General features: G+C 46.6%; 1 protein-coding gene across 1 annotated transcript in view; it reads right to left on the bottom strand.

The window, feature by feature from the left end:
• Window positions 1-5077: 5077 nt before the first annotated feature.
• The window catches only part of rimbp2a (RIMS binding protein 2a), a gene marked incomplete at its 3' end in the record, with an annotated part of 60280 nt that continues 47399 nt past the window's right edge, over window positions 5078-17958 (bottom strand). The window contains exons 13-24 of the mRNA XM_080017682.1: window positions 17308-17493; window positions 16675-17271; window positions 16188-16343; window positions 15683-15829; window positions 15008-15110; window positions 14277-14411; window positions 11832-12001; window positions 10863-11031; window positions 10491-10591; window positions 9231-9302; window positions 8897-9058; window positions 5078-5305 (exon numbers count right to left, since the gene is read on the bottom strand). Coding sequence (XP_079873808.1) covers window positions 5078-5305; window positions 8897-9058; window positions 9231-9302; window positions 10491-10591; window positions 10863-11031; window positions 11832-12001; window positions 14277-14411; window positions 15008-15110; window positions 15683-15829; window positions 16188-16343; window positions 16675-17271; window positions 17308-17493 — 2226 coding nt within the window. The remainder of the gene's footprint in view (window positions 5306-8896; window positions 9059-9230; window positions 9303-10490; window positions 10592-10862; window positions 11032-11831; window positions 12002-14276; window positions 14412-15007; window positions 15111-15682; window positions 15830-16187; window positions 16344-16674; window positions 17272-17307; window positions 17494-17958) is intronic.

Raw genomic sequence — 17958 nt, 5'->3', positions numbered from 1 at the left:
CGTTCTCTGGGGGACAGGAAGCCACCGTGAAGATGTGAGAACTGGAGTGATAGGATCCACTTTCTCGGTCTTGGTAAAGAGTCCAGCCGCAGCCTTCTGAATCCACTGCAGTCGTCTGATCGATTTGTTTTTTTTAGGGAGGCCTGCGGTGACACCCTCACAGTCGTCTAGTCTGCTGAAGATAAATGCATGGACGAGTTTTTTCCCAAATTGTGCTGAGACATAAGTCCTTGACTTGTTCTTAAGGTGATAGTAGGCTGACTTTGTAATCGTTTTGACGCGGCTGTTGAGACTTAGGTCCGGGTCCATGGCCGCACTGGGATTTCTTTGTTTGTGCTTTTTAACATCACCGATTCGCTGACTTTTAGCCGTTCATTCCTTGGCTCCAAAACCAATGACTTGAGTTATATTTTTGTTGAAGTGGAGAGAATTCTGGCATATCCAATCAGTGATTTGTTCGATGCACTTGCTCAGTGATTGTATTGGACCATGGTCCCCATACTACATATCATGTTTAGGGAACGGGGAATCCACAATGTCCACAACATTTCAACATAATTCATGATTCTTTAATTCACTAATTCACTGTTTGGCCTTTAAGTGCAATAGGACCACCATAACGGATCCTCTAATCGAGTGGTTTTAAGGATTTCAAGGACCTGAAACCACCCCCCCGCTCCCCTCCACTCCCAAAAAGTACCCAAAAAAAAGTGTCATATGCAAAGACACATTTTATAGTAAGTTTATAGTAAACCAGGTCGAGCAGTCACGTTCATTTGTGGCTTTTATTGCCTCTTCACACAGGTGGACGGGGCAGAAAGGGGCACAACTAATACAAAAATAAAATAATAATAATAAAAATAATGAAAATGTTAATTAAATGTTAATTAAAATCTGAACAAATATATTATTTTAAATGAACTAAAGTTAATCAAAATAATAACCGCTTTACCAGGAAGTAGGCCTTTATATGTTTTAAGCATTAAAATATATATTAAATGCATTATATCATATTGTTATGTTAAATTAATATTTCTTCAACTTTCATGCCTCCACCTCCCTTGTAATTCCTCCACACCCCACTGCAGGGTGGGGGGGGGGGGGGGGGGGTGAAGTTTAAATACCACCACCCTAACTACCATGTGGAGACCATGCTGTTCGGTGTTTTGATTCTTTGTAGTGTAACTACATCGGGATTGTGTTGGGATAAGCTGATTGGCCTATTATTCTTTTCCTGTGGCTGGAAATCAAGTTTCCCATCTGGGACAATGAAGTCAACTGACAGACAAGACTGCCTGACTGACTGACCGACTGACTAATTGAATAATCCCCGGTTTGTTTTCCCCAGCTGCTGGAAGGCCACGTTTCTGCATCTTTTAAACGGTAGAGCAGGATCGGGAGGCAATCTGTATGGAAATGGTGGAGGCGCTGATGGAGGGAAGCTATGAGAGACCGTAACAATTACAATATGACCTTGACGGCGTCCTCCCATCTGCCTGCAGTGTACGTGTACGTGTTGGAAGGCCACAGCAGAGGCAGCGGCCTTCGGCGGCGGCATTTCACGCAAAATCTTATTTGACTTCATTTCGCCCGACGGGCCCGCGCCTCGGGTTCGGCTCCCGGTGGCCGGAGGAACAACCAGTGAATTCGACGTGCGGCGTGGGTACCGGCTTCATGAGTCACGGTCGACACTGAAAGACACGAAACACCCATTAAATCCAGAGACTAACACTGATAATGTCACTGGCACTACTGTGGAATAATGATTCTCCACCTTTTTCATAGCGAGGACCTTCAATTTGATGTGCATTGGGCCATGGACCCCCCATTTGGAAGACTTAGCCTCGCCTGATCTGAGCAGATTTTAATTGCTAGATATGATTTTGTCCAAACCTCCACAGCTATAGTTGGAGATAGTGATTCGATTCGATAAAACTAGATTAGATTACATTAGATTAGATTTGATTTGATTCAATTTGATTCGATTTGATACAATTAAATTAGATTAGATTTGATTTGATTAGATTAGATTAGATTAGATCCGATTAAATTCTTTATTGTCACATCTCAGCATGCATGAATTATTGTACATTCTCTAACGGTGCTAGTGTTTTGCTAGATCAAATATCGGTGGGCTTTAACTATTAATCATTTTGATCTGACCCCCTGGAACCTCCTTAAGGACCCCTGTGGTACACACCCCTAGTGGACGGAAAATGAATTGTTAGTCACACAGCTTCCCACAACTTTATTTTCCGCTTTGCTAATAAATGAATTCCTCCCCACATAACATACACAAATCCACACAGATGTTTTTGTTTGTTTTTAAATATCAAATTTATTTTGATTATAAAATTTGTAATTGTTTTTTTTTTTTGTTTTGTTTTTTTTGTTGTTTTTTTTTTGTTGTTTTTTTTTGCACATGCACACCCACACATAATTATTCACCATAAACATGATCCGGTATTTTGTCTTTTTAAAACCTTTGATTCACGGAGCAAGCACATAACGGTGGACAGAAACATCTGATTTCAAAGGACACTATGGAGAATGCTTGCGCTCTTTTAACAAGGAGAGGACGTCGCAGTGCACTTAAAAAAAAAAAAAGGCTGAAAATGAAGTAGAAACATTTATAAATTACCTACAAATGGATCAAAGTACAAAAGAGCAACAGCGTTAAGAGACGATACACCCATTCACAAATGAATGATTTGGTATTAGGGCCATTTAAAACACCATACTATTCTTAGATTTGCGATCAACGGGTTCAGAAGCTACAGTATGGGTAAAGATTGCTTTGGAATAAAATGATAGGTAATAAAATCATAAAGATCCCTTTCCAGCTGAACTTTCTCATTTTGGCAAAAGCAGCGTCGCGTTTCTGCGGTAAACGACAGGTGACGTGTCTGCGGAGGAAAGCCCTGCTTCTCTTGCGTCCGACGCCAACTCGCTCCGTCTCCCCCTCGACTTCTCCGGAGTCCGGCTGACTGCGCGTCGTGCGACGGCGCCGGGGCCGGAGCCAGGCGGAGCGGATCCGCTGAACGGAGGCGCTCGGCGCTCGGCGCGGCCCCCCTCGCCCCGGGCGCCCGCGACGATTTGGGGATTTTCTGAGAACGTCTCCGATCCAGTGGTCGCCATCCCATAGTGCGTCCCTTTACGTCCCTACGCAAATTCAAACGACGGAATCCGAGAGAACGTTCCGCGTCAGGAGACGGGAAAAAAAAAAAAAAAAAAAAAAAAGAACGAGCGAACGGTTTGTCGACCGTCATCGTGACGTCAATTGATGGGGGGGAGAACGTGCGTAAGTGAGACGTCGGAGTCGATCGCGGGTCAGTTTGGTCTGAAAAGCTGAAATAAAAACCGGGAACATTCAGTGGATGAAGCGTCCGGGGAGCGGTGAGGCCGCCGGCAGACCCGCTCGTTATGACGCGTCTCATGACGTCACGGCGCTTGACGACCGGCGCAATAACGCGGAGTTGTTCCCGTGGAAGTTTTGTGTTGGAACGCACGTGTTTTTATGTTGTTGTTGTTGTTGTTTTTAATCTCTTGAAAATTAAAAAAATATAATAATAAGAAGCTTTTACTATAATTTTTCTTTATTTATTTTTTTGGAAGGGGGACCGAGCACGTGGCACCGAAACACCCTCACCCGCGGAGGACGCGCGGCTGCGCTCGTCCGACCCCCGCCCGCCAGCGCGTTTGGATCGGGACGATCGAGGGTCCCGGTCGCCCCCTCCCGGCGCCGTGACACCAAACTGAACGGCACGCAAGCCAGATCACGGCACCAAGAAACGCGTGGCCTGGCTGTTTTTTTTAGTTGTTTTTTTTTAATTATTTTATTTTTTAAGAAAATAAGGAAAAAAGATGCGCGAGTATGAATGCATCACACGCAACACACACACGCACACACACAAGACACGCGCCCACACACGCACGCACACATATTTACACGTGTTTTCTCTCCCTCACACACACGCACACACGCACGCACACACACACACACCCTTGTGCAGGAGGAAGACAAACACAGAATGTTGTCTCGAACTAGGCGTTTCATGACAGTTTGACAACTAAGACAAGAAGCTTCCCCCGTGATTGTTTTTCTCTTCAACAACAATGACGGTACAAAGGTGAATCCTGGCAAAAAAATAAAATAAAATAAATAAACGTAAAAAAAATTACAAAATCAACCCTGTCAAACAGAAACTTGAGGAATGTCACCGCGTCGCTTTTTTTTATTGTCTTCGTAAAAGGCCACTGAATCGGCAAAAGCCTGCCTGGTGTTGCTCTTGTTGCATTTTGCTTGTAATGCCCTGTTTTGCCAGCCCGTGTTTCGTGTGATTCGACTTCCGCCCCGCGCCGCCCGGCCCTCCCGGCGTCGGGCCGCGCCGCAGCGCCGCCCCTCCGGTATATTGCGTGGAAACGCAGCCTTTGTGCGAGCGGCCTCGGCGTCGTCCTTTCCAGACACTCGCGGGAGCTCGGTGCCGGGGCGCCGGCGTCGACGCTCCGCCACGCGGGTCGTCCGCTCCTGTCGCCGCGGCCGCTGTTCTTTTCTCTTGTTTTGTTTTTGTTTTGCTTTTATTGGGTGTGTAACGTATACTTGGGGCGTTTGGTTTAAACCCGGGCGCGTCGTCCGCGGCTACGCTCGTCGAAATGAATCGATTTTTCTTCAACCCGGAACGATGAGAGAGGAGGAAAAATACGTGTCATGAAAATCCTAGTTTGTTGTTGTCGTTTGTTGGGGTTTTTTTTGTTTGTTTTTTTTTCGTTTTTTTCTTTACCGCCCCCCCCCCGGTTAAAATAAATCACAGTAATACTGTATTCTCGCGAAGTCGACGACGCCTCTGGATTTTGGCACGCTGCAGTTGACTGTACATCATGGAATCCATTTGTATTCATCACTGAACATAAATAATTGAATCGTCAATATATATTGAAACGGCTCCCGCCGTAATATACACACATCCTCACGTAAGGATCAGAACTGATTGCATTGAGGTGTGTCCGTGTGTGTGTGTGTGTGTGTGTGTGTGTGTGTGTGTGCGTGCGTGTGCGTGTGTGCTACTAGTGTGCGTCGCTATTTGACGGGGGAGAGTCTCTTCAGCAGCTTCTTCCCCTTCGACAGCAGCCCCTTCTTCTTCTTGGACGCCATGTCGTGGGCGTCGTGCGGGTCCATGGGGACCTGCGGGCCCCGGGTGGGGCTCAGGGCCCTCATGGTGCCCGGGAGGAGGGGCCGCACGATGGGGGACGGCGCCCGCACCGCTACGACGTCGGCCTCGGGGGCGTCGGCCGTTTCCGCGGCCACCTGAGGAGAAGGTGGAGGCGTGGGTGGGGGTGGGGGTGGGGAGGCGGGGGAGGGGGAGGGGAGGCGGGGGACGAAATATGAAGCCAGCGGCACAGGACGCGCGAACGACCCCGAGCGACGACGCTAAAAAAAAACTAAAAAAAAACAAAAACATAATTTCTCCAAAGGAAAGAGTTTGGAGTTTTCTCTCCTCGCTCACCTTGGGATTTTTAGCCCCGTCACGCCAGTTTCAGTTATCAACATATTTCGAGGACAATGCAGATGGCAGAATGAGGAAAAGATTTGCGCCACGTGTAATTTATTGTAAATATTTTCAAGCTTCTGTGTGTGTTGATATCATTTTCTACTATATCTACTATGTTTAACTTTTGCGTAAATTATTATATTTTTTTTCATTTCCCATTGTTTTGCACTTTTACCATTGAGACGTTGTGGATATAAAACTCGAACTTGATATTTCCGGCGAGTTCGAACTTCAAAAATTTTTGAACAATTTTAAAAAACATCGCCAGATGCAGCTAGATTTGCTTTAGGGTTTTTTTTTTTTTTTGCTTGTTTAACACTCGACACTCTGAGTAGATTTATTTCCCCCTTTGCTTAAGTGTTGATGATGCGCTGGGGTTTGCTCTGCTGCAGGCTTCTCGGTGAAGACCCGGCTTTTGAATTGTTATTCAAACGTGATCCAATCCTCGCCGAACGTATCGCGAACAGCAGCTTACGCTCACAATCGGATAACGATGGCCAAGTCAAGGTGGTGATAATGGTTAATCTCTGGGGTTTAGTCGGTGTTCCCTGGGATCAGTATGCGACCGGACGGACCGCGCCGGGGAAACCCTGGGATGTTGACGCTGAACCAGAATAAAATGGTGGAAACCTGTGTATTCTGGTGTTGATTGACAGTTTTTTTTGTTTTTTTTTGTCGTGATTCATTTCAGCAGTACTTTGATTCCTAATCACTTATGTGGCGTGTGATGGCATTTCTACATCAGTAGAATCTCTCAACACAACATCTCAGACATTATGAGTGAATAGTGAAGTGAGAAAGAGAAGAAGAGGCTTATTTGGACTTGAGACTCACCACAGAACAACAGGAGGCTTAGTGTGTGTAGATCAACTGTAATAATAATAATAATAATAATAATAATAATAATAATAATAATAATAATAATTATAATTATAATTATAATTATACTACTACTACTACTATTACTTCTATTACTACTAATAATAATCATAATCATAATAATAATCATAATAATAATAATAATAATAATAATAACATTAATAATAAAAATAATAAATACTACTACTACTATGACTACTACTACTACTACTACTATTATTACTACTACTACTACTAATAATAATAACAATAATAATCATAATAATAATAATAAATAATAATAATAATAATAATAATGCTCCTACTACTACCGCTACTACAACTACTACTACTACTAATAATAATAATAATTATAATAACAATAATAATAATCATAATCATAATAATACCTCTAAAGTAATTGCTTGCACTATTTAGGTTTACCTGGACATGCCACTGTGTTTTATATACACTGCATCTTCACTGGCTGTGCCACATTTTGAGAATTTGCAGAATGGGAAGGACACCGAGGAGGGACCGGGCAACTCTACCGTTCACAAAAATGATTTACTCTCTCACATAAAAAATAAGTCAAACTCAAAGCTGTCAAGGAAAGAAATTAGTTAAAAGCGAATCACAGCAATCAGTCAAATTGAAACCGTAACCCGGATAAAGTTCACGCTGTACGAGATTAGACATCTCATGGCATCCAGGAGAAAAAAGGTTATTTATAAATTGTTGTGATTTTGGACATATTTTTTTCCCGTCACTCAGCATTAGAAATAACCTTTCTGCTGCACACACACACACACACACACACACACACACACACACACACACACACACACACACACAAAGAAAAGACACTGAGGAAAAGGCCACCAAACAGGAAGCTGGACATCAGCACAGCACAGAGTTGGAAAGGTCCGTCACCGGCAACAAACCATACCATCATGTACGACACCCAGCGACACAACTGTAGATACCAAGGATCTCAGCTAATGCTTTAGATGGATAAATAAGTATATGAATACACTGTGTAAAAATGTAGGTTTACGATGAAATAGTTTGATATATAATATATACTATTGATATATACAGAATTATGTTGTTTTTTTGAGGCTTTGAGTCATGTAGGAAGATCCAAATAGTCCAAATAATGAATGATTACATAAAACATATACGATAAATCTGTTAGGATCTCTCAAATTCAGGGAAAATCATTCGTATTTCACATTATTTATTACCGTGATAATAACCAAAGTGTTGCCGAAAAATTCCCGCGACGCTACGGGACAACAGGCTGACGTGCATTAGATATTTCAGCTTGGTACCTCAAGTTGCTGACTTACTGTACAAGGCAGACAGAGCAATTCATGACGTGAAATGAACAATCTCCTCCTGTTTGTTTGTTTTTTTTTTGTTTTTTTTTGCCAAGCGGGTGAGGAAACAAAAAGAGGAAAATCAGATGTGGCGGCGTCACCGTCGAAAAAAAAAACCACATTACTACAAACACGGAAAATAAAAACAACAACAACACCAACAACTCACACAAACACAGAGCGCGAGAATTTATTTTTTTTGTATCCAATTTTTGTCTTTTATTGTTTTTATTGTAACAGTACAGTATGGACGTCTCAGCGTTAGAGGTTAGTTCCTATCTTACCAGCTCAGATCAAACAGGGCATATCCACAAGCACTTTCAACAGGCCTGAAAAATAGATTGTTTGACGTGTGTAGCGTATACAAAAGAAGGAAACAAAGCCTCTTTAAGGAAATACAGCAGTTGAGCCAAGAAAATGATTATAAAACGTATCAAGTTTCACCTTTGAAAAAGGCATGCTTTTCTCTTTTAACAACCTTGGATGATTTTCAGTTTTGTTTATTTTTTTGCATTTTTTTTTCTCGCATTTTTTTACTCAAATCTTTTATTATTTGTGTTGCAGGGAAACAATTGGCATGTGTCAATAAAGCACTTGTTTTTTTTTTATTTATATTTTTCTTATATACAATATCCATAATTTCATACCGTGTTTCAGTGCAAAAAAACGTACCAAATTATCATGTGTGAGGAAACAACTGTAGCCTTTTTCAAATCCTCGCCATCCATAGCCAATGCCACATGCACGAACCAGCCGTCCAGTTCCAACGGTCTACTCTCTCTGTCCATACACGGCTTTGCGCCACCCTTTCTGAGACTCAGAAAGGTGCTAAACTGGGCTCTCTCGCCACTTTTTTATTTATTTTTTCCTCCAAAGGGGTGGATTTGGTGTGCGGGCGGAGGAGGAGGAGAGTTGGCGGGCGGAGGGCGGGGGTTTGTTAGTTTTTTATATAGTCACCACTGTCACCACATGGACAAACACGCACACACCGAACAGCACAAAGACAGTAGGTGGAGGAAGCGAGAGACGGAGAAAATCAAGAGAGAGGACGGAGGAGGATGGATGGACACGGGGGGCCTAGCGCTGAGAGCGGCGATGATGGTGTACCCGTTTTCCCTCCGTGTTGGCAGCTGGGTTGGCAGGGGGGCGGTGGGCGGGCTCGTCCTGGGGGTAGTGGGACGGGGTGTCCGTCAGGTACACCTCCACGTCGTCAGGCACTTCTTCCAGGAAGTTGGAGGGAACCAGGCCCCGGTGGCCGTTGATCTCGCCCTGGGCATGGAGACGGGGAATGAGGGCGGGGAGGAAGGAAGGAGAACAGGGTGGAGGATTGTTCAGGGATTTTAAGAAATAGCACCGTTCACCGCGCTCCGTCACGAGTGCCTCCGCAAATCCACGCGGCTCATTCTGCAAAAAAACATGGAGGAGGAGCAGCGGCACTCACGTAATAGAACCCATCTTCATCAATATCTCCAAACACGGCCATGATGTCACCGGCACAAAAAGTGAGCTCGGCCTAGAAGAAGAAGAATAAGAAGAAGAAGGAGGAGGAAGAGGAAGAGGAAGAGGAAGAAGAAGGAGAAGGAGGAGGAGGAGGAAGAAGGAGAAGGAGAAGAAGGAGGAGGAAGAGGGAGAAGGAGGAAGAGGAAGAGGAAGAAGAAGAAGGAGGAGGAAGAAGAGGAGGAGGAAGAGGAGGAGGAGGAAGAGGAAGAAGGAGAAGGAGGAGGAGGAAGAGGAAGAGGAAGGAGGAGGAGGAAGAAGAAGAAGGAGGAGGAGGAGGAGGAGGAAGAAGGAGGAGGAGGAGGAGGAGGAGGAAGAAAGAGAAGGAGGAGGAGGAAGAAGGAGGAGGAGGAGGAGGAGGAGGAAGGAGAAGGAGAAGGAGGAGGAAGAGGAAGAAGAAGGAGGAGGAAGAGGAAGAAGGACGAGGAGGAGGAGGAAGAAGGAAGAGGAGGAGGAAGAAGAAGAGGAAGGAGGAGGAAGAGGAGAATGAGGAGGAAGAAGAAGAATAAAAAAAAGAAGGAGGAGGAAGAAGGAGGAGGAGTAGGAGGAGGAAGGAGGTAGGAGGAGGAACAAGCAGTAGGAGGAAGAAGAAGGAGGAGGAGGAGGAAGAGGAGGAGGAAGAAGGAGGAGGAGGAGGAGGAAGAGGAGGAGGAGGAAGAAGGAGGAGGAGGAGGAAGAGGAAGAGGAAGAAGAAGAAGGAGGAGGAAAAAGGAAGAGGAGATGGAGGAAGAAGAAGAAGGAGGGGGAGGAGGAAGAGGAGGAGGAGGAAGAAGAAGAAGAAGAAGAAGAAGGAGGAGGAGGAAGAGAAGGAAGTAGGAGGATGAGGAGGAGGAAGAGGAAGAGGAAGAAGAAGAAGAAGGAGGAGGAAGAAGGAGGAGGAGGAGGAGGAAGAAGGAGGAGGAGGAGAAGGAAGAGGAAGAAGAAGAAGGAGGGGGAGGAGGAGGAGGAAGAGGAAGAAGAAGGAGGAGGAAGAAGGAAGAGGAGGAGGAAGAAGGAGGAGGAGGAGGAGGAGGAAGAACAAGAAGAAGAAGAAGAAGAAGAAGGAGGAGCAAGTAGAGGAGGAAGAATTTCAAATATTTAACATTGATTTAAAGGCAGCCAACACTGTTCCGGCGTAATTGTTTGTTTCCTGTCGGTGGCATGTGGCAGCCTGGCCATTCCAGCTGAGGTGCAGCTTCAGGAGTCCCGGCCGGGGGCGCAGTACCTCAACATCCACGTTGGGGGAGCTCTCCCGTGGGTCGTAGTCGTAGAGGGCGACCATCCTCCGGGAGGCCTGGTCCCGACGGAGGCCGCGGCGGTTCGGCTCTGCCGGAGACGACGACAACACACACACACACACACACACACACACACACACACACACACACACACACACACACACGTTCTAATTGGCCGCCTGCAAGTGGCGGCTCAGCGCCTTTTTTGTTTCGAAACGGCCGACCGACGCCGTTCGCGGATCCCCTGGGTGGAGCGTGAAGGAACAGCCCGGGGGAACGTTCGGCGTGTGCGTACTCCCGGTGCGCACCGACCCATTCGTGGCTCTTTTATGGGTTGCGTGCGAGCGTCTCCACGTTACCTATTCTGTCCACGGGCGTGTTGAGAGGCAGGAAGCCCTGTTTGATGAGCTGGTCCATGGTCTCCTCGTCCTCCGCCCTTATCTCCGACACCATGTTACAGGGGATCAGCCCCATCCTGCCCCGCACCTCCCCTCGGTAGAATCCGTCGGTGTCTTTGTCGCCGTACACCTGCCGGAGCAGGTAGAGACGAGACCTGTGATCGCAACTAGTTTCAATAAGTCAGCGTCTGCTGCGCTGATCGATTCCCTCCACCGTGGAGGGAGTCCTGTAACTCAGAGGTTTCCTAAGGGCAGTTCCAGACCATAATAACAGCCTTTATGAAATTAAATAGATACAGGGGTTCTTCAACATTTATGTACTTATAGACCGTGGGTTTTCAACTGCGGTCAGTGGCCCTCTGGTGGTCTGGGGCGGTACTGCAGGGGGTCCCTGCATTCAATAATGTAGTTTAAATGCCTGAAGCGATGAAAATATATGAAAAATTTTTCAAAATGTTCCATTTCTTCTTGTTTGTGAATGATACAAATGCATCAAAATTTAAAAAAAAAAAGTCAAGGTGACTTGACTCTCACAATTACAAATTGCATCCATCAAATAGCTTGCTTGGCTTCTCTATGCATTACGTACATTGAATATGGGTTTACTGTCCGGCATCTAAAAACAGTGTTGTAGTGATGTTCAATCTGGAGTCGACTACGGTTTCGCTTTCAGCTAAATGGGGAAAGTGGAAAAGAGTGTTGCCGCTGCATGCGGTTCACACAAATCCGGTTGCTTCTTAGTCAGGAAAGCGGTCCCTGGGTCACACAAAAAAAAAACCTGCTATTGACCAATTCAGGACCATGCTATTTAAGGCTTCGTTATGAGGTTTGTGGTGAAATTTCACTCTCAGACAAAAGCAAGTAGCGTGTTGTTATGTCATGTGTTCATTTGATAACATGGTTTGACTTTTAAAGGACCCGTGCACTGACCCTAATGATCTGCCCCTCTTTGAAAGGCAGCTCCTCATCGGCTGCATCTGGGTTGGGGGACATGGAGAGAGGGTCGTAGTCAAAGAGCGCCACAAAGATCCGGAAGGACTCCTCGGGCTCTGACTCGTCGTAGTACGGAGGGGAGCGACGCTCTCGGTCCCTGTAGCCATCTTTAGCGAGAGAACAAAATCCGTTATGCCGCCGTCGGACGTCGACGCAAACCTACAAAGAGACTCACACGCGCGCCGCGAAACGCAATCGAAAAAAAATCCAGTGTTGGGTTTTAATATGCGACGCGTTGATAGACTACAGTTATATCGTCATAATGACATCCTTACACAATGCCCTGATTAACCCCAACATGACTATACTGATCTTTATGGTTCATAATGGTGCCGGTAACACCGGACTTTAACAGGGCTCCCCGGATCACCCGCACCACCCTGCCAGCGGCCACCTCATTTCAATTGATGAAACTAAAAGTGGATGTGATCACAAATATTGAGAATGAAACAGAAAAGGCATAAAACAACTTGTTAAAAAAAACTGCTATAGGTAATGAGTCGTTGATTTCTGAATTATTCATGTGTAATTAAATTATAAAATATTTATGTTTTAAAAGGAGCCCAACACTGGTCCGTCGTCGACTAAAAGCTACGATAAACTTTAACAAACGCTTTCAACTTAGCCCCACACATTTCAACACAAGGAACCCCATTGCTATGCAAATCAAGGCAAGTTGAACATGCTTTTTGTGCAGAGTGAAACTGATGCAACAAACTGTTTCCCCTCCAAGAGCTGTGGAACACATCAGATCATGCAATACTGCATGAGGGATTTCGACATCCCAACATACTCTCATCTGTCAGCATGCGGCGACCCATCTGCTTGATATTGATGTTTAACCGTTTGGTGCACAGGCAGGCACGCACGCACGCACACACGCACACACACACACACACACACACACACACACACACACACACCCATGCTCATTTGTTTATACAAAACCACACACACTAACTTTCACACACACACACAAACACACACACACACTCATCTGTTTACACAGATACACACACACACTAACTTTCACACACACAGACACACTCACACTATTGTCTGTTTACACACACACTTTCACACACACACACACACACACACACACACACACACACACACACACAAACACACGCACACACATTCAGACTCATTTATTTTTGCAAATTTTGAATGTCACATTTAGGTACGCGAAGTGGAGGATGAGAGGCCAAACAAACAATTGTGTGTTACGTAGAAGTGATACATGAATGTGAAGGAACCAAAAACAAAAGCAGCATCAGCAGCACAAATCAGACCGAGGCCCACACATGCACATTTCTATCGTCCTTCAGAAAGCCGGAAACTTCATTGGGAAAGAACATAAAGGCCGCTGTGGGTATGTATCTAGTAAAGTCAATGTCTTCTTGTATCTCAAAATAAATATGAATATTTTCCGCATTTATTTATCTATCACAATCTGGGGCGTTGAATTATTGACAATTATATTACAAGATTTATAATATTATATAATATATATATATATATATATATATAGTATATAAAATAATTATATATATAATATATAATATTATATGAATGATTCATCAAAAATGAATCACATTCTGATCATATTCAGCTACATAGCAGTATTGTGAATCAGTCTACTAGTCCGACTGGGGATGACACTTCCCTGCATTTTTTTTAACTGATCGGACAAATTGTAGCCATGACGCTCAAAACTATTAATTCTAATACACATCTGGGACCTTCGTGAAATGAACTTTTAATGCCTATCCGATCATTAAAAGTCACCAACAGCAATATCAAACTCAGCCCTCTTGAAAAAAAAACATGACAAAATATATATGAACCGGCGACAGCACCGTAACCCTTTTGGGAAACCCCCTTAACAATCTCCACTATCCCATGCATGGATGCCCACAGTGGCGGTGTGGTGCCCGGTGGTGAGTGGTGCTACCACGGGGGGAGGGGTGCGGGTGGGGGTGGAGGGGTGTAGCAGGCATCTGGAGTTCAGTGCAGTGAGGGAGGCATTCTTTGAGCAGTCGACCGGTCAAACAGTTATCTCATTTCCGGCACAAGCGGCCATCTTGGAACCCCGACGCGCCTCACCGGCGGGGGGGGAGGGGGCGAACCATCATTTCGGTGCAGTGCAGTGACTCATGCTGTGTGACTGTAAGCATAACAATCATCATTCTTATTCTGTTATCTCAAAGTGGCACGCACGCACGCGTTCAGGTTGCCGGTGCCATTTTATTTTGTTTTCGTTTTTGTTTTTGTTTGCATCGCAGTCGTAAAAGTGGGGGGTGGTGGTGGTGGTGGTGGTGGTGGTGGTGGTGGTGGTAGTAGGGGACGCCCCAGGGGGCTTCAGGCAGCAGCACATACCATACGGAGACCTGGTGCCTGAGCCACCAGAGTGTCTGCGGGAAGACCACGTCCTGTGCCGAGCTACTCTGCCATAGTAAACATCCTCGGTGACGGGGGAGAGGTTTCCCTCACTGTTACTCTCAGTGGTTATCTCTACAGGAAACAACCAATCAGAGGAGGGGGTTGGCGGGGGGTTACAACGCAAAGCTCCGGCCAGCGTCGGGGGGGGGGGGGGGTAGGCGACCCGAAAGCCTCCCGGTTCCCGCCGGCACAGTAGAACCTCTTTTTTTTCCAACGATAAGGCAATGTTGAGCATACAAAGCGGAGGAAAGCGGCTGAGGAGGAAAAACCGCGGCAACGGGTATCTGAGGAATAGTACATTGTTTTGCCTTCGCCTCGTGTGCTGTAGCCACATTACTTGTGGGGTGAGGGCCAGCCGGGCGTATTATGTCAAGGTCGGCGAGCTCTGTAAGCACACACGTCTTCAGGAAATGCGGGAAAAACATGAGCATGGCCTACGGACGGGGTAGGTGATCTGGAGACACAGGGAGGTTCATGGAGGTTTTTTAGAAACAGTGCAACGGAGAGAGCGCCGGGGGCCACGGAGCACATCGGAAGAGCGGAGGGACACCCAAGCCCTCCGAGAGCCACGCCCCAAAACAAAACAGAGGATCCCACTCTCTCTCTCTCTCTCTCTCTCTCTCTCTCTCTCTCTCTCTCTCTCGCTCTCTCTCTCACTCCATACTGACCAATAGAAGGGACCATGAGCGGGCGTCGCTGGGGCTGCGGCCCGCCGTGGGGGATCCTCCTCCCGCCCTCCCGATCCAGACGACCGCCGGCGGAAGAGCCCGTCTGCAACACACAAACACGAATACAGAAGTACACACACAGCGCATTTACCCAAAGTCATATGTGCAAACTCACATATGTGATGACGCACGCACACGGACAAACACAAACGCACAGACATGTGCATAACATGCACAAACTCACACAGGTAAAGCACTCATGCAGATACCCCGACACACACATACACACACACAAGCACACAAGAAAAGAAATTACCATTCTGAAATTCTAGAACTACTTTTTTTTTTTCCTTTTAAGAAAAAACATGTGTGTCAGAATGTGCTGTGTCCGTACAACATTTTTCATAGTTGTATATTCTCAACAGTAGAATGCAGTGTAGTACATTCTACGACATTAGGCGAGCTAAGAGGAGCGAACTGTTTACACTTAGAAGTAGTAATAGTAAAAGCTGGTACTTGCAACTTGACTGTATAGTGTCAGTGTTAGAAATCGGAAAAGGCCGGTACTTGCACCTTGAGTGTATTGTGTGAGTATTAGAAATAGAAAAAGGCCGGTACTTGCACCTTGACTGTATTGTGTGAGTATTAGAAATAGAAAAAGGCTGGTACTTGCACCTTGACTGTATTGTGTGAGTTGCGGCGTCTACCCTCTTCCAGCTGCATCTCAGAGTACAGCTCCTCCTCATCCTCCTCCATGATATCAGACAGGTCAGAGCCACGGCTGCTCTCACTGTGGTACTCCTCACTGTGGCTATAGTGAGGCTGTCGTACACAAGTGATAGTATACAAGTCCATGTGCATACATGCACACAACAAACATATACATGTACATACAAACGCATGAACATGCAAATGCACATAAACACCCACACCACGCACGCACATACGCAAAATACCCGAAAAAAAGAAACCAGCTATCGACCGCGTGGTTTGCATTGATTTCTACAGCGGCAGCGGGCTGATTTAAAGTCATTCAGAGTATTAAAGCGGCGCGGTCTTCGTGTAATCCGCACTCGTCCATGGTAAATCAATCGGCAAAACGAGCATCCTTGCGGAAACCAAATGTGGGCGTCCTGGTCAGTGGGCGGTTAATATTTCTTTGTTCGCCGACGTGTCTTACCGGCCTTCCCAGCTCAGAGCCTCTGAGGAACTCGTCAACCGACGCTCCTCTCCGGCGGCCGCGGGCGCACCCGTCCTCATCCTCTTCTTCCTCGTCGGAGTGATGCTGGCGGAAGGATTGACCCTGCTCTCCGTAGACACCCTGTCTCCTGTCCCCCTGAAAACAGTGGACGGAGAGGTAAAAAAAATCAGGGTTCAGAAAGTTGAATTCCACTCCTGGAACGCTTATTATCTGTAAATCAAAATGGCAATTCATTGAAAATTCACCCTGCTATTTTTCCTGATATTAATATCAATGGAAACCAGTTTGTTTTGCTTTCTGTTTTGATTTGTTTTGACATATTTTCCTCTCTAATGACTCTTACATCAGACAAAAGGGAATCTATTGGGTAACATTGGTAAAATTTGTGTTGTTACCCAATAGACTCCCAGAACTAGAATTAAATTCTAGTTGCCCTGCCAGGAAATTAATTCCACTCCTAGCATACCTTTCCACTCTCTGCCGCCACCCGCTGTGCTGCTTCCCGGGCGATGGCCTTGGCCACGGTGTCTGGGATAAGTGTTCCCCGAGGCTGGGGGAGAATCCTCTGTGGAGAGGGCGAGCGGGGGTTAGCAGACGGTGGAGCCTCGAGGGTGTGGCCTTGCAGACGGGCGGTGTCCCAGCCAGGCTGTCCGGGCAGAAGGGTTCCCCCACGGTGGGGCCCCTGCTCTTTGGCATCCAGGTCTCTGGCACTTACTGGTCTCTGAGGCATAGGGTGAGGGTGCGGTAGCAGAGGCAGTCTGTGCTGGGGCCTGGGGCCTTGGTGAGGCTGCAGATGTAGAGACTGGCCCTGGGGGTTCGGGGGTCGGAGCTGGGGCTGGGCGGGCGCCCCGGCGTGCGGAAGTCGGGGCTGGGGCTGGGGGTGCGGGTGCGGGTGCGGGAGCGGGTGCGGATGCGGGTGATGGACTGGGAGCGGTTGCCCAAGAGCCTGGGGTGGGGGGAGCTGGGGCTGGGGGTGCTGGAGGTGAGGGGACTGGAGGTGGGGCGGCGCGTGGGGGTGCGGAGGTGGTCCTGTGTGAGGGTGCAGGGGCAGGGGCAGGGGCAGGGGCAGGGGCAGGGGCAGGGGCAGGGGCAGGGGCAGGGGTAGGGGTTGGGGGAGAGGGGGAAGAGGCACCAGCAGGTTGTTTGGAATGACGGCGACTTGGGAGTCCTGGGATTCTCCCTGTGCGGACAGCGTTCTGACGATGACCTCCCTGGCTTCCAGGCACTGGATTCTGGTCAGCTCCACGGCCACATAGTCGGCCAGGGGGTACAGCACCTCTGCTATCTGGGCGAACAACAAAAACACTGTATAGTATTATACATGGGTATAATAAGAGCGTCATATAAGAGTATACATGACAATATGACGAAAATAGATTTTACTTTTAGGTTCTCCCTCAACTCAAAAACACATACTTGGTGGGTCAAAAGGCAGCCGTTGCAGTTTCTCAAGCGCAGCACACGGAAAAATCCATTTCAATAAACAGTTTGCTGCTGCTGCTAGCGTTCGATACGCAAGTGAGAGATTGGGTGGATGTATGTGATGTGTTGCCTTGGCTTAACATCTGATGTCTTCTGCGGCTGCCGCCTCAGATCAATGTGCTCTCGAGGTTGAATGTTTGTGTAAGTTGTTCAACTCTGACCTGTGATAGTACCAAGCTGCTGCAGCTGCTATCATCACTGTAGCACTCAACAACAAATACAACCAAATACTCATATAAATAATAATAAAAAATAATAAATAAACAAA

Source organism: Zeus faber (assembly GCF_960531495.2).
Source record: "Zeus faber genome assembly, chromosome: 17".
Classification (NCBI taxonomy): Eukaryota; Metazoa; Chordata; class Actinopteri; order Zeiformes; family Zeidae; genus Zeus; species Zeus faber.
Note: the sequence above shows the minus strand (reverse complement) of the source record. Positions and strands in the feature narration are given on the sequence as shown.